This window comes from Octopus sinensis, linkage group LG8 (assembly GCF_006345805.1).
Source record: "Octopus sinensis linkage group LG8, ASM634580v1, whole genome shotgun sequence".
In the NCBI taxonomy this organism is placed as follows: Eukaryota; Metazoa; Mollusca; class Cephalopoda; order Octopoda; family Octopodidae; genus Octopus; species Octopus sinensis.
The window spans coordinates 55,826,105-55,851,864 of NC_043004.1; the positions used below are offsets into that span (position 1 = coordinate 55,826,105).

The window sequence follows — 25,760 nt, forward strand, 5'->3', positions numbered from 1 at the left end:
ATTAATATTTACAGAAAATATATACACACATGTACGTATATATATATATATATATATATATATATATATATATATATTATATTAAATTAGAGATAAAACCACTATTAGGCAAATCAAACAGTGAAAACCATAAGCCAATACATAGAAATAAAATTAATTAAAAATATAAAAAATATAAAATATAAAAATCCAATTAAAATATTTAAATTAAAGTTAAAATTTAAAAAAATTATTTAAATTAATAATTTAAACTTATAAATTATAACTATATAAATTATAACTATATAACTATATAAATTATAACTTATAAATTATAACTTATAAATTATAACTATATATATTTTTATTATTATTTTATTTAATTAATTATTTTTTTTTATTTATATTTACATTTTTTATCATTTATTATTTTTTATTTTTTTATATTTTTATATTTATTTATTTATTTATTTTTTTCATACTATCAAAAAGTACTAAAAGTTTAATATAAGATAAAGAGTATATATAGAGATATATATCATTATTTAACATTCGTCTTCCAATGCTGGCATGGGTTGGACAGTTTGTTAGGTGCTTGCCAGGTAGAAGACTACACCAGGCTACTGTGTTTGTTTCTATATACACAAACACAAACATATATAAACACACAGGCATATGCATCAAAAAACAGTGTATCAAAAAACAGAAAACACCAGCGACTATACGGCATGAGCCAGCATAAAGCGCATTAGTGGTGCATACTCTAGAGGTTCTAAGACCTTCAGAAGGCTGGTGTGTTGCAGATTAATAAGAATCATACCAGCCTCGGAAAAAGCAGACAAAAAAAATCAATGACTGTACACACACACACATCTATACACATACATACACACACATCAATACACATACATACACACACATCAATACACATACATACACACACATCAATACACATACATACACACACATCTATACATATACAAACACACACATATGCAGACATTTTTACACACACACAAATGATAAAAAACGATGGCCAATAAGCAAACATTTCTAGTTTTATAAATTTTATCAGTCGATAGACATATTCATCTTAAGTTAGCTATTTTCAAGTGACAAGAAACTAATGGTAGTAAAACTTACTTACCATACATGATATATATATATATATATATATATAGTGTAATATATAAAATATATGCATACATACATACATATATGTATGTACCTACATCTACATGTATATATACATGTATATATAAATATATATACGTGAGTACAGGACACTACAAATAGACGTAGAACTCAACGAGAAACGAAAACGTAAAAACAAACATGGAAAAGGACCTTTTTTTTAACAATGAAAAAACAGAGTACAAGACAAACAACACAAGGAAAAATCCCCTTCATCAGCCGACCCTAGTACGACTCCTTGCGTGTTTCGAAGGTGAGGACAGAACACGACTAGTCGACCTAGCCCTTCCTGCGAAAGAATTAAATAAAATTCCTTTGCAGAGGGGTAAAAACAAGAAAAGAAAAAAATGTGACGTAAAAACGATACAAATAAAATTACAAAATAAAATACAAAATGAAAATACAATTACAAAAAAATACAGTACAAGAAATAAAAACAAACAAGAAAACAAACAATGAGGGCCTTTTGGCCTAGACGAGGAAAGATTTTTTAAGAGCGCAGGAAGAAAGCGTGTTCACTGTTAGGAAGCCGCAAGCGAAAGGAAGTGGTCGCCCGGCTGTGAGAGAGATGAGGAGAGAGTGAGAGAGAGAGGAAGACAAGCGGCTGTGAGAGAGATGAGGAGGAGTGAGAGAGAGAGAGAGATAGAGGTAGACAAGGAAGGAAGGGAAGGTCAAGCAAAGGGTTATAGAGTTTCGCGTCATAATTATATATAAAAACTTACTTGGAGGAAACGAAACGACGTGAGGGTGCTCAGTCATACAATAGTATAATATATAAAATATATGCATACATACATATATGTACGTACCTACATCTACATGTATATATACATGCATTTATAAATAAATATACGTGAGTACGTCCTGTACTCACGTATATATATTTATATATGCATGTATATATACATGTAGATGTAGGTACGTACATATATGTATGTATGTATGCATATATTTTATATATTACACTATTGTATGACTGAGCGCCCTCACGTCGTTTCGTTTCCTCCAAGTAAGTTTTTATATATATATATATATATATATATATCCATATATATCTGTCAACCCCCACCCCACCCCAATGACCATCCCCATCACATCCCTTTCTTCATTCTTACAGAGACTCACCTTAACAATTCTCACTTGAAAACTGAAGAAAAGGTGAGGAATACTACCACCATTCGCACAGACTGTGCAAGTAGCAGAGAGGGAGGAGCAGCTATTTTCCTACACATTTACCACAGGTACTAATAATATCTCATTGTTCAATGGCTATTGTGAATCAGTGTCCATGTGTAACAAAACTAATGATTTAGAAATAATTGGGCTCTACAGGCCACACCAAGAGCCTCTACTGTGTTTCAAAGACTGCCTCATGAATTTTAATTCTTTCATTCAATCGTGCCGATCTTATAATGTCCTGATGATGAATAACATCAATTTTACTTGTGTTGACATCTCTAAGGTCATACCTTGAAGACAGGTGTGTGCATTTCAACCCCAGAGAATGCAGCAGTGAAATTACTTTTCAAATTCATGAAGAAATTTTTCCTGTCCCAATTCGTATATGTTCCAATGAGATTCACCATAAACACATTGGACTTAATGCTTAGTAACCACACTAACACTATACAGTGGGAAAGAAACCCTCCTGTCTGACCATAATATGGTTCTCTGTAGTTTGAGATTTTGGCAGTATGATTTTGCTCCAGCACACCATTTTCACCTAATGGACCAACGAAATGCTAAATGGTAGGCAACCACCTATCATCTTTCACTCATACTCTCCTGGCAGCTATTTGTGGACATTGTCACAAATAAATGTTCATACACCCAACTACAGTCCACGAGCAAAACTAAATACAAGCTCCCATATAACAGAAGAACACTTACAAGAAAAATAAAAAGGATTTATTGAAAACTCAACCAGTTGAAATATTGCAGCTGCATTGCCCATCCTTGACATATATAGCTTTACAGGAATCAGAGAAACACTATCTCCAAAACTGCATGAAGATTATCGTCAACAGTCAAAGAGCAGCAGATGAAAAGTAGATCATAGAGAAAAAAAAAGTCAATCCTAAAATGTTCTCGTTCACCAAAAAGCATAAGGTCATGGTCTCACTTGCTTGACCTCTGATAGATGAAGACAACACTTTGCATAGTGGTGCAGAAGACATGGCTGAGATCCTGCAGAAGCAATACTACTCCACATTCAGCAATCCCAACATGTGTAATCCTGACAGCAACAGTCAAACAAACCCCCAGCACACCCTATCCAACGTAATCACTTAGTGCCTTAGATATCATAGCAGTTATTAACAAATTTACAAACAACTCAGCGGCAAGCCCCAATAGGTCTCCCACTTGAGTCCTGAAGGAGTGCCACTATTAACTAGCATTCCCTTTAGCTATTCTCTGGAGGAAATCACCGGATGCTGGCTATATTCCTGAACAAATCCTATCTCAGTTGATCGTCCCAGTTTTCAAAAGGGCAACAAATTATGAGAGAGTGGTGAGATCTCAAGTAACTCATTTTCTGGAAAGTAACAGTCTACTTATTCCAAACCAACATGTGGAGATATGTGGCTTGGTTGTTAGGATGTTGGACTCATGATTGTATGATTGTGGTTTCAATCCTTAGACTAGGTCGCACGTGTTTTTGACTAAAACACTTCATTTCATGTTACTCCAGTCCACTTGGCTGGCAAAAATGAGTAACATTGCAATGGACTGGTGTCCCATCCATGTATGGAATTTATACTCCATGAAACTGGGAAACTAGCCCTTAACCATATCCAGCCCAAATATTCTGTATGTTTTATATTCAAACTGGTGATATCTAGCCTCTCACACCTAACCTACATTGATATTCTAAAAATAAACTATCACATCATTGAAACCTCAAAACTATAAGATAATGCATGATTAATTCAAAACAATTTGAGTGAAAAACTATTACATTTAACAGAGTAATCTGAATACTAAAGGGTTAATAGTCGGTATGACTTGAGAAGATAATTAACTTTTGCTAACTTAACCAGTATGGTTTCCATGATGGCAAGACTGGCCCAACACAGGTCTTGCATCACTTTCATGATATCCTAAGGCTGTGGGAGAAGGCTCCAATGCAGATTTCATCTACCTGATCTTCAATAAGACCTTTGACAAGCTTAACCACAACATCCTATTAAAGAAACTATTAAATAATGGAGTCTAGTACTTATTCTATCAGTCTCATTTGCTGAACTGCTATGTTACAGGGACATAAACACACCAGCATTGGTTGTCAAGCAATGTTGGGGGTACAAACACAGACACACAAACATATACACACATATATATATGTATGTACATATACATATATGTGTGGAGGCGCAATGGCCTAGTGGTTAGGGCAGCGGACTCGCGGTCGTAGGATCGCGGTTTAGATTCCCAGACCGGGCGTTGTGAGTGTTTATTGAGCGAAAACACCTAAAAGCTCCACGAGGCTCCGGCAGGGGGTGGTGATCCCTGCTGTACTCTTTCACCACTCTTTCTCCCACTCTTTCTTCTGTTGGCCTGCTCACTTAGCCAGCGGGGTGGCGTCATTCGAAGGCTAAAACAATGCGAACGCATTGTGACCAGCGATGTGTAACTATATCTGATGGACTGGTCGGTCACGTGATGGTGATGGTGATGACATATATGTACATATATGACAGGCTTCTTCCAGTTTGCGTCTACCAAATCCACTCACAAGGCTTTGGTCAGCCTGAGGCTATATTAGAAGACACTTGCTCAAGGTGCCATGCAGTGGGACTGAACCCGGAACCATGTGGTTGGTTAGCAAGCTACTTACCACACAGTCACTCCTGCGCCTATATATATATATATTTATTTATTTATTTATTTTTGTCAATATATGTATATACATACATGACGTGTATAATATACACACACATACGAACGTATATATATATGTGTGTGTGTGTGTGTATAATATATATATATTTGTGTGTGTGTGTGTGCGTGTATCTTTGTAAGTCAAAACTACTAACCAAGCCTAAATAACTCTCTTTTAATCTATTGAAATAGATACCTTTCATAAATATATGTTTCAGTGACCGCAAAAAGCCTGCTTTAACGACAGGTTGGTGCAAGACCATGATCAATAGGCCAGTACTGAACAGCGATGATCGCACGGCATAGTATTTCTGGTCAGCCCTTGTGTTGGTCATCTGGGATTTGGCTCCCTGCCAGATAGAGTATAGAGTGCTGTTTAGTTGGCTGATGATAATACAGCTTTAAAACTGTGTGTGTGTTTGTGTGTTAGTAGTATATATGTACCAACATATTTTACAGTAGTTCTTTTTCCATGTTGGTATGGGTTATATAATATCTATATCTAGTTAGTTATTTACCTACTTACCTACCTACCTATCTATCTATTTATCTGTCTGTCTGTCTGTCTATTTATCTGTGTGTGTATGTACCTATATCTAGTTATATATATCTCTCTTTACTCTTTTACTCTTTTACTTGTTTCAGTCATTTGACTGCGGCCATGCTGGAGCACTGCCTTTAGTCGAGCAAATCGACCCCGGGACTTATTCTTTTTTGTAAGCCCAGTACTTATTCTATCGGTCTCTTTTGCCGAACCGCTAAGTGACGGGGACGTAAACACACCAACATCAGTTGTCAAGCAATGCTAGGGGAACAAACACAGACACACAAACATACACACACACATACATATATATATATACACGGCAGGCTTCTTTTAGTTTCCGTCTACCAAATCCACTGCCCAAGATGCCACGCAGTGGGACTGAACCCGGAACCATATGGTTGGTAAGCAAGCTACTTACCACACAGCCACTCCTGCGCCCTTATATATATGTACATGTACAAATATATATATATAGACACACATATGCAGTCACATGTTTATATTTGCGTCTAAATAAAGATATCTGTATATATGCATGCTTGTGTGCGTGTATACATCTTTTATGACAAATACACAGACACACAGATACATATATATGCATTAGTCCAACCCATGCCTACATGGAAGGTGGATGTTAAATGATAATGATGATGATATATACATACATGTATGTATATATATATATATATATATATATATATATACTAATAAAAGGGTTCAGCAAAGATTTGCTTCACCACACACCGAAGTTAAGAAATAGCAGCCAAAACTTTTAGCTATTTCTTCTACTTTAAAAAGGGTCTTCCAGAGAAACCAAAATACTTGAAACGCGCGTCCATGGACGACCAGATATTGATTGATTTTCGTTGCTTTATTCTCTGCCTGTGTGAATAACCTTCAAGTATTTTGGTTTCTCTGGAAGACCCTTTTTAAAGTAGAAGAAATAGCTAATATTTTTGGCTGCTATTTCTTAACTTCGGTGTGTGGTGAAGCAAATCTTTGCTGAACCCTTTTATTAGTATTACCTAAGTTTGCCGTGAAACGGTCCTTTTTTCATACCGAATTCTACTTGGTGAAATTATTGATTACTTCTAAATTAACTAATTTTACCCTTTGTTATTATTGAAATATATATATATATATATATATGTATGTATCTATGTATATACATATATATATATACTTATATATAAAATATATATCTCTCTCTCCTTATATATACAGAGTGTAGTACTCGTTTGTGCAGATTTATATTTAAATAAAAAAAAGCAGGTGTTCAAGAGTTTATGTTTATTACATATGTGAGGTGTGGGGATATGTGGGTAAACAAGGGAATATAGGGACAAAATAAAGCAAAGAGGATGAAAGAGAATATATTATGGGACAGTGTGATATGAAAGAAAGGAACGCAAAGCAACCTGTAAATATTGTAAACTGGTGCCTCAATGTATGTGTGTGTGTGTGTGTGTATGTATATATATATATATATATATATATATACCATCCGTTCATGGCCGTTGCCAGCCTTGCCCAGCCCCCCCGTGCCAGTGGCACGTAAAAAGCACCATCCGATCGTGGCCATTTGCCAGGCTCTTCTGGCATGTAAAAAGCACCCACTACACTCACGGAGTGGTTGGCGTTAGGAATGGCATCCAGCCGTAGAAACATTGCCAGATCAGACTGGGCCTGGTGCAGGCTTCTGGCTTCCCAGACCCCAGTTGATCCGTCCAACCCATGCTAGCATGGAAAGCGGACGCTAAACGATGATGATGATGATGATATACATGCATATATATTTATATACACAGATATACATATATGTATGCATATGTATATGTACATATCAACATCATTGGCAGCGATTTGAATTCCACTGCTCCGTACACGCATGGGTTGGACGGAATGTGTTGAGGCAGACTTTCAATGGCTGGATGTCCTTCCTGTTGCCAGCCCTTTCCTGTTTTCAAGGTAATATTTCCTCTTGGCTGGACATATTTTACTCAGAAGATTGATAACAAAGGATACCCCTTGCATGACAGTGACACCTGTTCACACCAATCAAGCAATGTGACACCAACCACAAACACATACACATATATATGATGGACTTTCAGTTTCTTATTTCTTTATTGCCCACAAGGGGCTAAACATAGAGGGGTCAAACAAGGACAGACAAAGGGATTAAGTTGATTACATCGACCCCAGTCTGTAACTGATACTTAATTTATCGACCTCGAAAGGATGAAAGGCAAAGTTGACCTTGGCGGAATTTGAACTCAGAACGTAGCGGCAGAAGAAATACCACTAAACATTTCACCCAGCGTGCTAATGTTTCTGCCAGCTTGCCACCCTCAAATGCACTTTCAGTTTCTGCTGACCAAATTCAATTACAAGTCTTTTGTTGACTTTGTTGGCCCAAGTCTTTGGGAGAAGACATTTGCCAAAGGTGCCACACAGTAGAACTGAACCTAGAACCAAGTGGGTGGGAAGCAAGTTTCTTAATCATGCACTACACCTTCACCTATATATATATATATATATAGTATTTAAAACAGTTTGATTTGGTTACATGTGTCTTAAAGCTCTACAGGTCTCTAATAAAAGCCCATCTCTTTCAGACTTTTGGATTACTAAATGGAGAGATAGAAAAAGTCCAAGATGGCTTGAGGCCTGTGAAACTTTTGCGGCCATGCTGGAGCACCGCCTTTAGTCGAGCAAATCGACCCCAGGACTTATTCTTTTGTAAGCCCAGTACTTATTCTATCGGTCTCTTTTGCCGAACCACTAAGTAACGGGGACGTAAACACACCAGCATCGGTTGTCAAGCAATGCTAGGGGGACAAACACAGACACACACACATATATATACATATATATGACGGGCTTCTTTCAGTTTCCGTCTACCAAATCCACTCACAAGGCATTGGTTGGCCCGGGGCTATAGCAGAAGACACTTGCCCAAGGTGCCACTCAGGGGGACTGAACCTGGAACCATGTGGTTGGTTAGCAAGCTACTTACCACACAGCCACTCCTGCGCCTATACATGTAACTCCTACTAAATGTGTTGAGTGCCCTTTTCTTTTGTTTGGCCACTCATTCATGGTTGGTGTTAGAAAGAGCATCGATGTTTAAAAACTATGTCAGAAGAGACACTGAAGCCTGGTGCAGCTTCTGCCTAGCCAGCCTCTGTCAAACCATGCAACCTGTATCAGCATGGAAAGCAGATGTTAAATGATGATGATGATAATGATGATGATGTGTGTGTGTGGTGTGTGTGTGTGAAGTTGTGTGGCCTAGTGGTTAGGGTGTTGCAATCTCTAGATTGTGGGTTTGATTCCCTAACTGGGCAGCGCATTGTGTTCTTGAGCAAAACACTTCATTTCATATTGCTTCAGTCCCCCTTCGATCAGTGGGGATTGTTGGCTTGCTTGCCTAGCCAGCAGGGCAGCATCATTTGAAGGTTAAATAAAAAAGTGCACTGTGACCAGCAATGTGTAACAACATCTGACAGCCTGGTTAGTCATGTGATCACGTGTTATCTATTATATAAAATCCGTTCTGTCAGTGTGCATGTCTTCTAGGATCTCGGGCATCCTCCATTCGATTGCGCTCAAATTTAATATGTAAATACAGACGGTATCAGGGCATGTATAAGTCTTGAAAAAATTACAAAAATTGATTCCAGGTGAGAATGCGATCGATAAAGCCATGGGAATGTACATTTGTATATACAAGTACATCAGCTGTTGCGATTGATACTATGTGTACGTGAGAAAAATGCATGTGTAGTTTGCGCAAAAAAATCATCATGCTTTTCCATCTAGATTTACCTCCAGCTAACCTATTTGCATGAATTGTTTTTGTCCTGCTTTTCTTCCATCAACCTGTACATAACTGCACCTTACATTTTTTGTTGTTTTTGTACTGCTTAAAAGCACATTTCTTTCCTGCCAAGCTTACTATTTAAACTATGTTTGTGTTCTCCCAGTCAACAGCCTTATCATTACTGGTACTTCAAACTCTTCAGTTGCATATTTGTATGAATAAAATCGTTTTTCTTTGGAATAGAAAAATAGGTTATCTTTATTTCTTCTCTTGCTGATGCCTTAAATTTAAGTTAAATCAGTGCTTCTTGCTGGGGGAGGGGGGGCTATGGGATGGTCAGACAAGTTGTTTTGAGAAAATTTGGTTTAAATGTTTGACAACTCAGCACTGTCCATCGGACGGGGGACGTTTTGCTTGTATATATATATATATATATATATATATATATATAAATGAGTTGTGTAAGATATGGATTTAGAGAATCATGCACCTATCATGGTAAGCACCTCCTACAGACTTGGATCTTAGTCCCCAGCGCAACCGATTACAATGTAGTATACTGTTATGTGTAGTTGTAGCTGAAAATTTAAGAAATCCAAGCGATAAAATTATTCTGTGAAGAGTATATTAGTTGAACCATTGATGTAACCATGATGTTCTGGTAATTTGATGAGCTAGCTTTCTCTATATGCATTAATTTGTGAATATACAATTGTATAATGTTGAGCGCACATATTACTGCATATATGTATACACAATTTCTGGTATACTGAAACTAATATTCCTTGAAGTAGGGTGTGAAATACTCTTTTACTCTTTTAGTTGTTTCAGTCATGTTTCAGTCATAAAGGCTGGAGCACCGCCTTTAATCGAGCAACTCGACCCCAGGACTTATTCGTTTGTAAGCCCAGTACTTATTCTATCGGTCTCTTTTGTCGAGCCACTAAGTAACGGGGACATAAACACACCAGCATCGGTTGTCAAGCAATGCTAGGGGGACAAACACAGACACACAAACATACACACGCATATATATATATATATATATATATATATATATATATATACGACGGGCTTCTTTCAGTTTCCGTCTACCAAATCCACTCACAAGGCATTGGTCGGCCCGAGGCTATAGTAGAAGATACTTGCCCAAGGTGCCACGCAGTGGGACTGAACCCGAAACCATGTGGTTGGTAAACAAGCTACTTACCATACAGCCACTCCAGGTCATAATTCTATAGAAGTCATATGGTCACATGGTTAAATCTACATTCACCTTTCATAGGTGGCAAGCTGGCAGAAATGTTAGCATGCTGGGCAAACTGCTTAGTGGTATTTCATCTGTCTTTATGTTCTGAGTTCAAATTCCACCAAGGTCGATTTTGTCTTTCATCCTTTTGGGGATCAATAAATTAAGTACCAGTTGCATACTGGGGTCAATCTAATCGAGTGGCCCCCTCCCACAAAAATTTCAGGTCCTGTGCCTAGAGTAGAAAAGTATATTCACCTTTCATACTTCCTGACGTTATGTTTTATATACACTCATGCATATATGCACAAACCGTCATACCTTGCATTACAGCTACCTCAGGTTACATGATTTCACACACATTGGCATCTCTGCTAGTGGAGCACTAAGAGCACCATCCGAGCATGATCATTGCCAGAGCAGCTAAAAGCACCATTAGAGTGTGATCGTTACCAGTGTCACCTTACTGGCACGTGAAAAAACATTTGAGCGAGGTCATTGCCAGTGCTGCTGGACTGGCTCCTATGCAGGTGGCACATAAGAAACACCATTTGAGTGTGGCCATTGCCAGTACTGCCTGACTGGCCCTCATGCCGGTGGCATGTAAAAGCATCCACTACACCCTCAGAGTGGTTGGTGTTAGGAAGGGCATCCAGCTGTAGAAACTTTGCCTGGAGCCTGGTGCAAGCCATTTGGTTCACCAGTCCTCAGTCAAATCGTCCAACCCATGCTAGCATGGAAAGCGTATGTTAAACGATGATGATGATGATGTAATAGATATATCATCATCATCATCATCATTGTTTAACATCCGCTTTCCAAGCTAGCATGGGTTGGACGATTTAACTTGAACACAGCCTGTAATTTAACCCTCACTCAAACTCAGATATATTTTAAGAACCATAAAACAAATCTACACATTCTGCTCATCCTAAAGGCTGCTTCTTTGTTTTTTAACTAAGGTCAAAGTAATAAACAATTAGGAAAAAATAATCATGATACATAGATATGTGCATGTGTGTGTGCATGTGCATGCAAAGTGCCAGAGTATATGTCACAACAAGCACTTATGGAATCTCTTTCTTTACTGCCCACGAGGGGCTAAACACAGAGGGGACAAACAAGGACAGACAAACAGATTAAGTCGATTATATCGACCCCAGTACGTAACTGGTACTTATTTAATCGACCCCGAAAGGATGAAAGGCAAAGTCAACCTCGCCGGAATTTGAACTCAGAACGTAACGGCAGACAAAATACCGATAAGCATTTCACCCGGCGTGCTAACGATTCTGCCAGCTCACCGCCTTATGGAATCATCATCATCATCTAACATCCACTTTCCATGCTGGCATGCATTGGATGGTTTGACAGGTGCTGGCTGGGCAGAATGCAATCACCAAGCTTCAGTGTCTGTTTTGGCATGGCTTTTTACAGCTGGATGCCCTTCCTAACATCAACCACCTTGCAAAGTGGAATATGAGGTGCGATTTTTCACTAGAGTTGTGGGGTCCTTTTAGTCCCATTCATGACATGGTTTTCTCTCTAGTGCTGGTATCCTGAAAAGTATAACTAGTATACTCAGTAAAGTGTGAGATTATGAGGACATGACAGTGCTCTAGAGCCAGGAAAAATACGCACTCCACTGTGTAAAGTAATTAGGAGAGACATCCAGTAGAAGAAAGAAAACCAAAAAATGAAACATGAAAGAGATGAGGTTCCCTAAAATGTCTAGGCAAGTATTTACTCTGAATATGTGTTGATTCTGACTGACAATCCATCAGTGTGGAAAATAGGAATAAAATGATGGTGATGATGATAGGTACCCAGGAAATAATGGTATATGGTTACATGAATATGAGTGGAGTATTTCTCTAGTGCAGAACTCAACATATAAAAGAACAAGAAACTGCTTGTAAAGAAAGGATGAGACAAACAAACCTGTTGAAATCAGAAACATATTTGTGAATACAGGAAAATGCCTGGTAGAATCGGGTTACAATTTCGATGTGGTTTTCTTTGAATTCATCATCCAGATCTTGAAGGTCCTTAAAAAATGAGAGCAAAAAATAAATAATCAGATTGAAATAAAAGCAGACAACTGTGATTGGGAACAATAGAGATAAATAGATAGATAGATAGATAGATAGATAGATAGATAGATAGATAGATAGATAGATAGATAGAGTGATTGAGTGTGTGGGGGTAGGTACATGTGTGTGTGTGGTGAGGTGTGTGGTACACAGAAAAAATTAATTTTCATACAAAGAGGTTGTGCATGTGAATAAACTTGCACTTGTGGATATATGTGTCACAACAGAACATACACACACGTTTGTATCTATATGTGCATATACATTTTATACATACATCTATACACACACATATTTTAATTCACCGTTATTGAATTAAAAATCTAAACATGTTCTTTCTAATCTACTGACGTGTAGAAAGAAGAGTGTGTGACCATTTCTTGGTTTGTAGACTATTTCTCAAAGAAGACATTCTCTGCTTTCTTCCCAGACCATCAAAATAAGGCATTCAGCTGCTAAATAAAATTAGTCATAAATTAGGTTTTGATATTAGTGGATAACCTAATTTGCATAGCTGTGCATTTGATAGCTAGTCATTAATTACACACTATTAATTTTGTTTCTTTCCTGGAATCCTTTGCCAATCAACAGTATAGAATATTCAACTGTTATATAAAGCGGTTATAAATTAGACTAGATATCGATAGCCTAATTTGCATATTTGTGCATTTAATAGCTCAATATTAATTAATATGTATCTTATGCACATTATATTGTAATTCAGAGGAAATGAAAATAAATATAAATATTACAAAACTTTGCTTTAGATGAACTAAGAATGCAAACACGTTCAATCAATGCTACAGATGTGAGGAAAAAAAATAAGGAAGTAGTCTCCTGACAGACTGTTTCTTGGTTTGTTGGTCACTCCCCAGAGAAAATATATCCAGCTTCCTTCTTAATCACTTCTGGTTTATGCTGTTGAGCATAAAATGAATATTGTTTAATGATGATCTTTCAAATGCGCACATTAAATAGGCTGTCCACTAATGTGCCAGTCTAATTTATGACTACATATATATAAGAATTTGGGTATATCTTGTTTAAATAGTGGTCAACAAGCCATGAGTCTACACCTGCAGTATACCAAAACTATATTTACATTCTTAATTCATCCTCAGTGAGGCTTTGTAATATTTAAATTTATTTTCAGTTCCAATTTATGTCCATAATGCACATGCAGACACATACACACACATACACATATACATACATAAGTGTGTGTGTGTGTGTGTGTGTGTTGGTATGTATGTGTATATTTCATGACAAATATGGAAAAACAAATAACAATGTAGACCAGTTTATTCAAATTTAATGAAAGTCACTTATAAGCATGCACACACAAACACACACATACATACATACACATATTACACAGTAACTGTAGGGAAGGAACAGTTTGTAACTGAAATAAATATGAGACAAAACTGAGAGGAAGCTGCATCTGTTGACAGTTAACTAATGAAACTGATCTTGTGATTTGGTATTTAGATAAATAAAATATTAGTCTCCTCACAATTATATTTTTACTTTCTGGCTGGTATTATCAACAATTTAAAATATGGATGCAGGAATGACAATATACTGCTGTGAAAACAACGTACAAAGTACAATTCTTGTTGTTTGTTCCATTAACCAAAGGTAAGATTAAAACCTTAAATCAATACAAATTACTTGAAACACTAATATCGATGATGATGATGATGATCATCATCATCATCATCATGCACATATACTCTTACTCTTTTACTTGTTTCAGTCATTTGACTGTGGCCATGCTGGAGCACCACCTTTAGTCGAGCAAATCGACCCTGGGACTTATTCTTTGTAAGCCCAGTACTTATTCTATCGGTCTCTTTTGCCAAACCGCTAAGTGACAGGGACGTAAACACACCAGCATCGGTTGTCAAGCAATGCTAGGGGGACAAACACAGACACACAAACACACACACACATATATATATACATATATATGACAGGCTTCTTTCAGTTTCCGTCTACCAAATCCACTCACAAGGCATTGGTCGGCTCGGGGCTATAGCAGAAGACACTTGCCCAAGATGCCACGCAGTGGGACTGAACCCGGAACCATGTGGTTGGTTAGCAAGCTACTTACCACAAACAATGATGATGAAGTATCACCTGGCCCATGGAAAAGTGGATGTTGAAATGGTGGTGATGATGATGTATCATCATCATCATCACCACCATTTCAACATCCACTTTTCCATGGGCCAGGTGATACTTCATCATCATTGTTTTAATGTCCATGTATTAGTCAAACAGAATCTGCTGAGGTGGGTTTTTTCTGCAACTGGATGCCCTTCCAGTCACCAAACCTCATTTATTTCCAGTACTGAAGTACACCACTTGCATGATGGTGATACTCGTTTACAACTATCACATGAATAGCAAAGCAAGAAGACAGTAACACACAAACTCATACACACACGACAAGCTTCTTTCAGTTTCTGTCTACTAACTCCACTCACATGGCTTTATTCAACCCAGAGCTACATTAGAAAACAGCCAAGGTGCTGTACAGTGGAACTGAATCTGGAAACATGGAGTTGGGAAGCAAACTTCTTATCATACATGCACCTATATAAACTTCTTGCCACACCAGTGCTTATGCACTTGTTGAGGCAGATAATTTTCAGTTCGAGACTCTTCCTGTCACCAACCATTACTTGTCTCCAAGCAAGATAACATTTCATCTAGTCCTTCAAACACTAACACCTGAATGGCCAGACATGCTTTCATGGAAGATTGCAGAAAAATTATGCCATTTTTATATGAGCAGTGACTTTCTTTACAGTCAGCATGCAAATGTCATGACAAGGACACACAAACACATAAAAGGCTTCTTATAGTTTCCATGCGCCCATAGTTGTATGTGATATCTTTATTTCTATTTGTAAGACTATCAAAACTTTTTGTGCTTTTTTCATGTCGACCTATTGTATGAATTATCTTTTAATAAATAAATTGTTTTTATTTGTAAGCCTAATAAAACTTTTTTATAATTTTTGCTTTGTTTTTAAAAAATGTCAACATATTGTCCTTTTGGCAAATTGTCCAATCGGTCAAGTCTCCTGTCTATAAGTTGTCTGTCAGCCAATTGTCTGTCAATGAATTATCCGTCTATCAAGTAAACAAGTTCAATGTGATCTTTTAGATGTTAATTGGTGATTTGAAAGATGAAAGGTTATCAATTATAGCAATGGTGGTGAGACGAAAGATAGCGATTATATCAATGACACAGAGATGACTGGTACTGATTATATTAACAATGGAAAAAGGAATGAGAAAATCTATTTTGGTTGGATTTGAACTCAAAAACATAAAAGGATGTAACTACATACTACAATTTTTTAACTGTAATAATTACAACAATTATAGGTACAAGGTCTAGGTCTGAAATTAGGAAAGGAACACTTGATTACACTGACCCCGGTTTTGATATGCTACTTATTTTATTGATCCCTGAAAGGGTGAAAAGCAAAGTCTACCTCAGTGGAATTTGAACACCCAACATGCTGCAAAGCATTTTGCTCAGCATGCGTGTTCACTGGCTTCCTGTCCTACTGTAATAATGATTTCAAATTTTAGCACAAGGTCAGCAATCTTCGGGAAGGGACTGGTCAATTACATGAACCCCCAGTACTGAACTGGTACTTATTTTACTGACCCTGAAAGGATGAATGGCAAATTTGACCTCAGCTGAATCTGAACTCAGAACATAAAGATGGATGAAATGCCACTAAGCATTTTCCCTGGCATGCTAACAATTCTGCCAGCTCACCACCTTGCTGTCCTACTATAATCTTTTCTATTCTAGGTAGAAGGCCTGAAATTTTGGGGGCGGGTGGCAGTCGATTAGATTGACCTCAGTATGCAACAGGTACATAATTAATCAACCTAAAAAGGGCGAAAATCAAAGGCGACCCCAGCAGAATTTGAATTCAGAACAATAAAGACAGACAAAATACTGCTAAGCATTTTGCTTGGCGTGCTAACGTTTCTGCCAGCTCACCGCCTTGTCTGTCCTACTATAATAATTACAACACAAACATACAGATATGTTAGTACACATATCATTCTTTAGGAGTTGACGATCATAAACAAGTATACACATGTTATCACATATATTTATTGATAGTTAAATGATGATGATGATGATGAAGTCACATTAAGTAGAACAGAAATACACATCATAGTACACATATTTATGGACAGTCAAGTTAAACATCATAGAAACACAAGTTAGCACGTGTATGTATATTAATAGTCAACAGTCATGTTAAACACAAGTATACACATGTTAGTGCGCAGGAGTGGCTGTGTGGTAAGTAGCTTGCTAACCAACCACATGGTTCCGGGTTCTGTCCCACTGCGTGGCATCTTGGGCAAGTGTCTTCTGCTATAGCCCCGGGCCGACCAATGCCTTGTGAGTGGATTTGGTAGACGGAAACTGAAAGAAGCCTGTCGTATATATGTATGTATACGTATGCGTATGTGTGTGTATGTGTTTGTGTGTCTGTGTTTGTCCCTCTAGCATTGCTTGACAACCGATGCTGGTGTGTTTACGTCCCTGTCACTTAGCGGTTCGGCAAAAGAGACCAATAGAATAAGTACTGGGCTTACAAAGAATAAGTCCTGGGGTCGATTTGCTCGACTAAAGGCGGTGCTCCAGCATGGCCGCAGTCAAATGACTGAAACAAGTAAAAGAGTAGGGTTTCTCAAGGTATCCACTGCAATAAAGTTTGTTTTAACAGAACATCCAAGTTTCAGTGGGGATAAATATTACCTCTTGTTTTTATTTTGCTTCTGTAGCTAATATATAGCTATATTAATAGTCAAAGATCATGTTCAATAGTTTTTATTTCATTCACCACTGTTACCAGCACTACATCTCAATCAAAGGAGAGGGGCTTTCTCTGTCCAGGTTGCGGATCCATGGAATAAGCTGCCAGATGAGATGGTGAAGATGCCGACAACCGCTCGGTTCAAAGTCTCCCTTGACCTCAAGTGGCCTGAACTCTTTACATGAATACCACCCTGTACATAACTCCATGTCCCCCTACATGGCCTTGCTTTTTGCTTTTTGAGCCAAAAAATTAACAAACTAACTAACTAACTAACTAACAAACATATACCACCATCAGCAGAGCCACCACCACTATAATCACCGCTACTGCCAACACTCTACACCCCAACCACGTCTGTTAAAGCCATAAAGCTAACTTAATCTTTAAATAATTTCTTTTTAATCCGTTCATCACTCAACCTTTTCGAAAGTTTCATTTTTAAATCCCTGCAAGAAAAAAAAAACAACAACAACATTTATAATGAAACAACTTACAGGTCGGCTGTCAATTTTGCTGTCAAACTGCTCAGTGTTCTTGAAGTAACTGAAGTCACAGAGGATCTCACCATATTTCGCCTGGTCCTGACGGTTATCTTGGCGGAACACAGGCGGAACATAGTCCGACAGTCGAAGCAGCTCAGCTATAATAGCGTTACCTCTTGATGTCAGGTGAATCAGGTTCTGGCCACACTGGTTATTTTCAGCTAGAAATTCTGTCATGTTTTAAGGCTCTGGTATCAATATAACAACCAGGAGCTGAAAGACTTTCTAAGGGGAGCTGGAAAGACAAAAAAAAAAAAAGAACAGAAAAATATATAATAAGAAAGAAAAAAGAAGTAAACAGTCTTAGTCTTCAAACATAATTTCAATTACATCAACAATGTACAATAATAATAATAATGATAATGATAATAATAATAATAATAATAATAATAATAATGATAATAATAATAATAGTAATGATAATAATAATAATAATAATAATAATAATAATAATAATAATAAGACTAAAACAATACCTGTTGTCATAGGTGCCCTGGGAATGATAGCAAAAGGGGCTGATAGCTACCTAACTCAGATACCAGGAAACCCAAAAATGGCAGAAGTTCAAAAGATAGTGCTCATGGGAACTGCTCATATCCTACGCAAAATACTCTCTATGTAATCTCATGGTTTAAAACAAACATAATTTTCGGTTTTTTATCCCCACTGAAACTTGGATGTTCTGTTAAAACAAACTTTATTGCAGTGGATACCTTGAGAAACCCTACTCTTTTACTTGTTTCAGTCATTTGACTGCGGCCATGCTGGAGCACCGCCTTTAGTCGAGCAAATCGACCCCAGGACTTATTCTTTGTAAGCCCAGTACTTATTCTATTGGTCTCTTTTGCCGAACCGCTAAGTGACAGGGACGTAAACACACCAGCATCGGTTGTCAAGCAATGCTAGAGGGACAAACACAGACACACATTAGTACAACATCCCCACCCCCCAAATATATGGCACACTAGGCATAACAACAACATGAACTTCCAACCCTGTTGTCTCTTGAGGTCTCTGGGTGAGACTTGGAGCCAACTTGTACAAATATAAAGCAAAAGTCAAACATAGAATAATAATATAATAATAATAATAATAATAATAATGATAATAATAATAATAATAATAATAATAATAATAATAATAATAATAATAATAATGATAATAATAGATTTGCTTGTCAGTTGTTTGACCTTAACCAGTTGAGCATGTCCCTTAGTGGCTGACGATATGTGCATCTCTGATCACGAGCAGAAGTAGTGGGGGAGCATCATAGCCATGTGTTGAGAGGGATTCTTTGGGGTTTGAATAGTTCACCTCTGGAAAAATGGGTGGTTCTTTCAACATCCTTAAACAACCCTTATTCAGGGACCGTTTGAGCAGGATGGGCTACTCAACCTGAAGAAAATTCTAACTGGGCCCCACCTGCAAGGTCATGTGCTGTTTATCTTGATATGAGATCACCATGTCGCGCACATATGGTTGTGATGCATGTGCCTGGTGTACCTTTATCAGACGGGTAGTCATGATGGGTATATTGGGCTTCGTATATTTTACCCCAGTGTCACTTTGATGGCATGAACTGCTCTCTCACTCAATAATAATAATAATAATAATATTCGATCAAAAGGCAGCAAGCTGGCAGAATTGTTAATTGCATCAGATGAAATGCTTAGGTGTGCCTTTGTTTTGATTTTCATGTTTACAATTTTTACCAATATAGATCACATATTTGCATGCATGCATGCTCACACACACACAAGACAAATTTTTTCAGGTTTTGTCTGCCAAACTCACTTTCAAGGCTTCGCTTTAGTTGGCTTGGGGTTACAGACATTTGCCCAAGGTGCTGCATAGTGGGACCGAACCCACATATTGATAAGTGAACTTCTTTACCACACAACCTTTCCCTTTTGAACAGTTTCCCTTCTAACAGCTAGCTGTACCAAAGAGTTAAAACTTAATGAATTATCAGAACGTGAAACCCCATATCCTGTGCCCCCACCATGTTCTATTAAGTTTTAGTAGCCTTGTGCACATAAATCTTATGTTGTGCCACTTGTTTTATACTTTGACAAATGTATATATGACACTGAATACATAAATCTTTCTAATTTTGGCACAAGGCCAGCAGTTCTGAGATGGACAAGCTCATTACATTAACCCCAATGCTCTACTTACTTTATCAACCCTGAAAGGATGAAAGGCAAAACTGACCTCAGTGGGAGTTGCTCAATACATAAAGTGGTGGTAGATATGCTGTTGAGCATTTTGTCTGACAGACTAATGATTCTGCTGGCTCACCCACCCTAAACACAGAATTACTAAATACTGCATAATTTAAATAAGCATTTTATGTTCACAATGAATATTGTGAACATAAAATTGTTTGTTTGTTCATTCTCGAGCCATGCCTGGCTCATAAGGGCCGGTTTCCCGGTTTCTTGGCGTATAGGTTCCCCACCTGGATGGGACGCCGGTCCGTCGCAGGTGAGCTGCAAGATGCAGGAGGAGAGAAAGAGTGAGAGAAAGTTGTGGCGAAAGTGTTAGCAGAGGTTCGCCATTACCTTCTGCCGGAGCTGCGTTGAGCTTAGGTGTTTCGCTCATAAACACACATATCGCCTGGTCTGAGATTTGAATCCGCGATCCCTTGACCGTGAGTCTGCTGCTCTAACCACTAGGCCATGTGCCTCCACTGAACATAAAATTGCGTATAGAGATCATAAAATGTGTGTATGGGCACAGAAGCTTAGCGTAGAGGGAAATTCATTTCATCAACCACACCTTTACTCTTGTTCACCTCTCACCAAATTCACCTTTACCCCATCATCTTATGATCCTCTCATATGCTACTAAAACTGTCTACTTTCTCCTCTCCCTTCCTGATCCACTGCCTTTATCACCTCTTATGCCCACACTCTTGTACCTTGAGTATTTACTTGGGCATTCCATTACTGCTATCTTTATCCTCTTTCAAGCTATTCAAACCCATGCTTATGATAATGTAGGGTAGCCATATTTCAACACCCTATTATAAAGCCCCTTAACTGCACTTAACTTTCCTTTTCTTTTGGTCTGCAAGTAACTTGGTGACTTCACTAGTGCCGGTGGAACACAAAAAAGGGGGGAAAAAAAAACTCCTAGTACATACTGTGAAGTGGTTGACATTGAGAATGCCGTCCAACCACAAAAACCATGCTGAATCTGATTTTGGAGCTTGATGCATCTTACAACTCACAGGACCCCATCAAGCCATCCAACTCATCCCAAACTGCTCCACCACTGAATCAGTACTTTACCCATACTCTTTTACTCTTATACTTGCTTCAGCCATTTGACAGTGGCCATGCTGGAGCACCGCCTTTGGTCAAGCAAATCGATCCCAGGACCTATTCTTTGTAAGCCTAGTACTTATTCTATCAGTCTCTTTTGCTGAACCACTAAGTTTTGCTGAACTGCTAAGTTACAGGGACATAAACAGGCCACCATCGGTTGTCAAACGATGTTAGGGGGACAAACACACACACAAACATATACACAAGCATATATATATACACACACATACATATATACCACACCAGCATCGGTTGTCAAGTGATACTGGGGAGACAAACACAGACACACAAACGTATACACACACATACATATATATAATATATATATATATAATATATATATATATACATACATATATATATACAACGGGCTTCTTTCAATTTCCGTCTACCAAATCTACTCACAAGGCTTTGGTCGGGCCGAGGCTATAGTAGAAGACACTTGCCCAAGGTGCCACACAGTGGGACTGAACCCGGAACCATGTGGTTTGTAAGCTAGCTCCTTACCACACAGCCACTCCTATGCCTAAGGTAACAGTTATTTGTATTCCTTTACTGCTTCTGAGTTGTCGGACAGTGGCCATGCTGAAGCAACCTTTGGATCAATTCATAATAAAAGGGCCAAGTTCTTTTGAAGAGCTAATGCAAGTTAATGCATTTTCTTTTACAGATATAAATATTAAATTACTAGCAGTATCGCCCGGCGTTGCTCGGGTTTGTAAAGGAAATAACTATATAAGCATTTTTAGAGAGTTATAGCCAAAAAATAGCAAAAAAATGCATTAAAATTGGAAAAAAAATGATGGTAAATTTTTTTTTAAATCGTTGACTCATCATAGACATTTTTAGAGAGTTACTTCCCTTATATAATAGCGAAAAAAATGCATTAAAATGGAAAAAAATGATAGTAAATTTTTTTTTAAATCGTAGACTCATTGTAGATGCGAGCTAATACCCAGAAGGGCTCGATATGAATCACGACTATAAGATACCCGGTTTTGGTTAAACTGCACCGCAAAATGTGGGAGTAGTTAGGAATCTAAATCGTAGGAGACAGACACACAACTTGACTTTTATATATAAAGATTTACACTGATAATTACACTGTTATTTATGCATATCAGTCACACACACACACAATCTTCTGTACAGGTTCTGTCTGATAAATTTGACTTACAAGGCACTGTTTAACTTAACCCTTTAGTGTTTGCATTATTCGGCCAAAACTAATGCTTTTTTATCCACATTGTTTTGAACTAATTGTGCATTATCTTGTAGCAATGAGATTTTGATGAGGTAGCTGTTAATTTTTTATAACGATATTGTAGGGTTGGTGTGAGAGACCAGATATGGTCAGTTTGAACATAAAACAGGCAGAATACTTTTGGCCGGATATGGCCGGTTTAAATGCTAAAGGGTTAAGGCTGTGTTAGAGAAAACTTGTCCAAGCCACCATGTATTAAAATTATAGTCGAAACCACAAGACTGTGAAGCAAACTAATTAACCATACAGCCATACATGTGAACCACATGCGTATGTGTGTGTATGTGTGTGTGTATACAAGAGTGAGTCAGAAAGTAATGCAATTTTTATTTGCAATAAAATTAAAAATTTTTATTTGCAAAAGGCGTAGGAGTGGCTGTGTGGTAAGTAGCTTGCTTACGAACCACATGGTTCTGGGTTCAGTCCCACTGCGTGGCATTTTGGGTAAGTGTCTTCTACTATAGCCTCGGGTGGACCAAAGCCTTGTGAGTGGATTTGGTAGACGGAAACTGAAAGAAACCCGTCGTATATATGTATATATATATATATATATATATATATATATATGTATGTGCGTGTTTGTGTGTCTGTATTTGTCCTCCCAACATCGCTTGACAACCGATGCTGGTTCGACAAAAAAGAGACCGATAGAATAAGTACTAGGCTTACAAAGAATATGTCCTGGGGTCGATTTGATCGACTAAAGGCGGTGCTCCAGCATGGCCACAGTCATATGACTGAAACAAGTAAAAGAGTAAAGAGTAAAAGAGTTCTTACTGCTTTGCTCTTGTGTGTATACATATATACACAAACATGTATGAACGTTATTGAATTGGTTCACAAGCTAATAGTTGATAATTAAAGAAAATTTCTAAATAAGTTCCAAAATATTTGGAAATCACACACAGACACACAGATATATAAATATATCAACAATAAAATAGCAAAAAGAAACAGAGTATGTGTGTGTATGTGGGGAGGATGCCTAACACAAAATCCACAAAACAACACACATCTGTTCACGCATTAATTTGGGATATGGAATTATTAATGTAGTAGGATGCATATATATATATATATTTATATATACCCTTAATTATTGATATATATATATATATATATATATATACATATATACATATATACATAAATTTTTATCTATTTATGCATTTATTTTTCTTTGTATTAAGGTTTACTTTGAAGTGTTAAAAGATATAAAATATAATAGAATAATAAATATACTCAATAAACAACCTTATATAAATATATATATGAATAATAATAAAAAAGCTTCCAGCAAACATTTAAATACCTCGCATATTTCATTTCTAGAATATGCAAATTATTTTTCTTTCTGTGTTATTTTGATTTTTTTGATTTTTAAAATAATTCTTGTTCATTCTCTGTCTCTCCTTCTTTCTCACTCACACTTTTCTTTCTTTCTGACATTGATAATATAATAAGTGATCAAAGAGATAAGAGTGCGAGTGTGTATGTGTGTGTGTTAGGCAAAGAGAAGCAATAAAAATAAAAAAAAATAAAAACTACAAACAAAACACAGAAAAGGAATCAGAAAAATAATGCCAACACCATGCAAACAAGTGTTCATTGATTACTGCTTTTGAAATGGAAATCACAGAAGGGGAGCAAATTATCATTAAGTCAAGTATATATCTTGGGAATCAAGAAGATGGAAATTCCACATGGTGGAGAAGTGGTTGTGGAGGTGTGGAAGGCACAGGTAAATTAAAAAAAAAAAATCAAATTGGTGGTGAACATGATGGTGTGGTGATGATGACTGTAACAACGAACAGGGCCGAAACAAACAAAATAGGATGAAATAAAACTTAGAAAAAAACCCAAACCAAACAAACAACATTTTATTAAGTAAACAGATGTGCACACATGAACGCGCAGCATTATATATGAGAGAGAAAAAAAAACCCCACATTATATATACAGCATTATTTCTCTCTCTCTCTCTAAATATACATATATTTATATTCACTGTCTCTTTCCACACACACACACATATATATATATATCTAAGAAATAATTTCATTATGCATATATAAACAGCTATATGTGTGTGTAGGGAGAGATAGATAGACAAATAAGTAGATAGCGATAGACACACACACAAATCAATGTACACTATATCATGTCATCATCAATTTAGCAGCAGCTTTTCCTATGCTGGCACGCACACACACACACACACATAGAGACACACACACACGCACACACACACACATACACTCACATGTAATCTGAAGCAATCTAAGAAATTTTTATAACCGTTTTTAGTATCAATTTTTAAAAAATATTTTTATAATCTCAAAAAATAATGATATACTGTTAATTTGATATAGTGAACTCTTGTAAATACTGATAGAAATAATATTAACAATAATTTAATGATATATTTTTTTTATACAATCAGATAACAAAAAATACTTCACCATGATATATTTATACAGAATTACTTTTATATTTTCTTTTAGTTAATTTAGTGAATTTTGCAATACATAAAATTGAAATTTTCAAAATCAGTCTTATTGATTTAGATATTGTAAATTACCACTGGATTTCGATATTTTCATAATAACATCATTATGGTAATTATTTATAATAGTAATTCTTTCTTATATAAGAACAGAAAATTATGTGATTAGGTGTACTGTTTTTATTTCCTTAGAGAAATAGCTGTGGTTGTGTGGTAAGTAGTTTGCTTCCCAACCATAGGGCTTTGAGTTCACCACCATTGTATGGCACCTTGGGTAGATGTTTCCTACTAGAGCCCTGGGCTGAACAAAGTCTTGAGAGTGGATTTCGTAGATGAAAACTGAAAGAAACCTGCCAGATGAGGTGCATGTATTTTGGTTCCCAAACACTGCTTGACAACTGGTATTGGTATTGGTGTTAGCAATGCCAAAAGCAAGTCAGACGACTGATAATGAATAATGTGCAAGACTGTTGAT

At 37.0% G+C, this 25,760-nt stretch overlaps 1 protein-coding gene across 2 annotated transcripts in view; it reads right to left on the minus strand.

Annotated features, from left to right (window-relative positions):
- The window catches only part of LOC115215174 (WASH complex subunit 5), a 229,346-nt gene that overhangs the window by 160,708 nt on the left and 42,878 nt on the right, over positions 1 to 25,760 (minus strand). For both annotated transcript variants that reach the window (XM_029784356.2, XM_036505410.1), the window contains exons 2-3: positions 18,136 to 18,418; positions 12,619 to 12,725 (exon numbers count right to left, since the gene is read on the minus strand). In XM_029784356.2, the coding sequence (XP_029640216.1) occupies positions 12,619 to 12,725; positions 18,136 to 18,360 (332 nt within the window). In that variant the 5' untranslated portion in view covers positions 18,361 to 18,418. The remainder of the gene's footprint in view (positions 1 to 12,618; positions 12,726 to 18,135; positions 18,419 to 25,760) is intronic.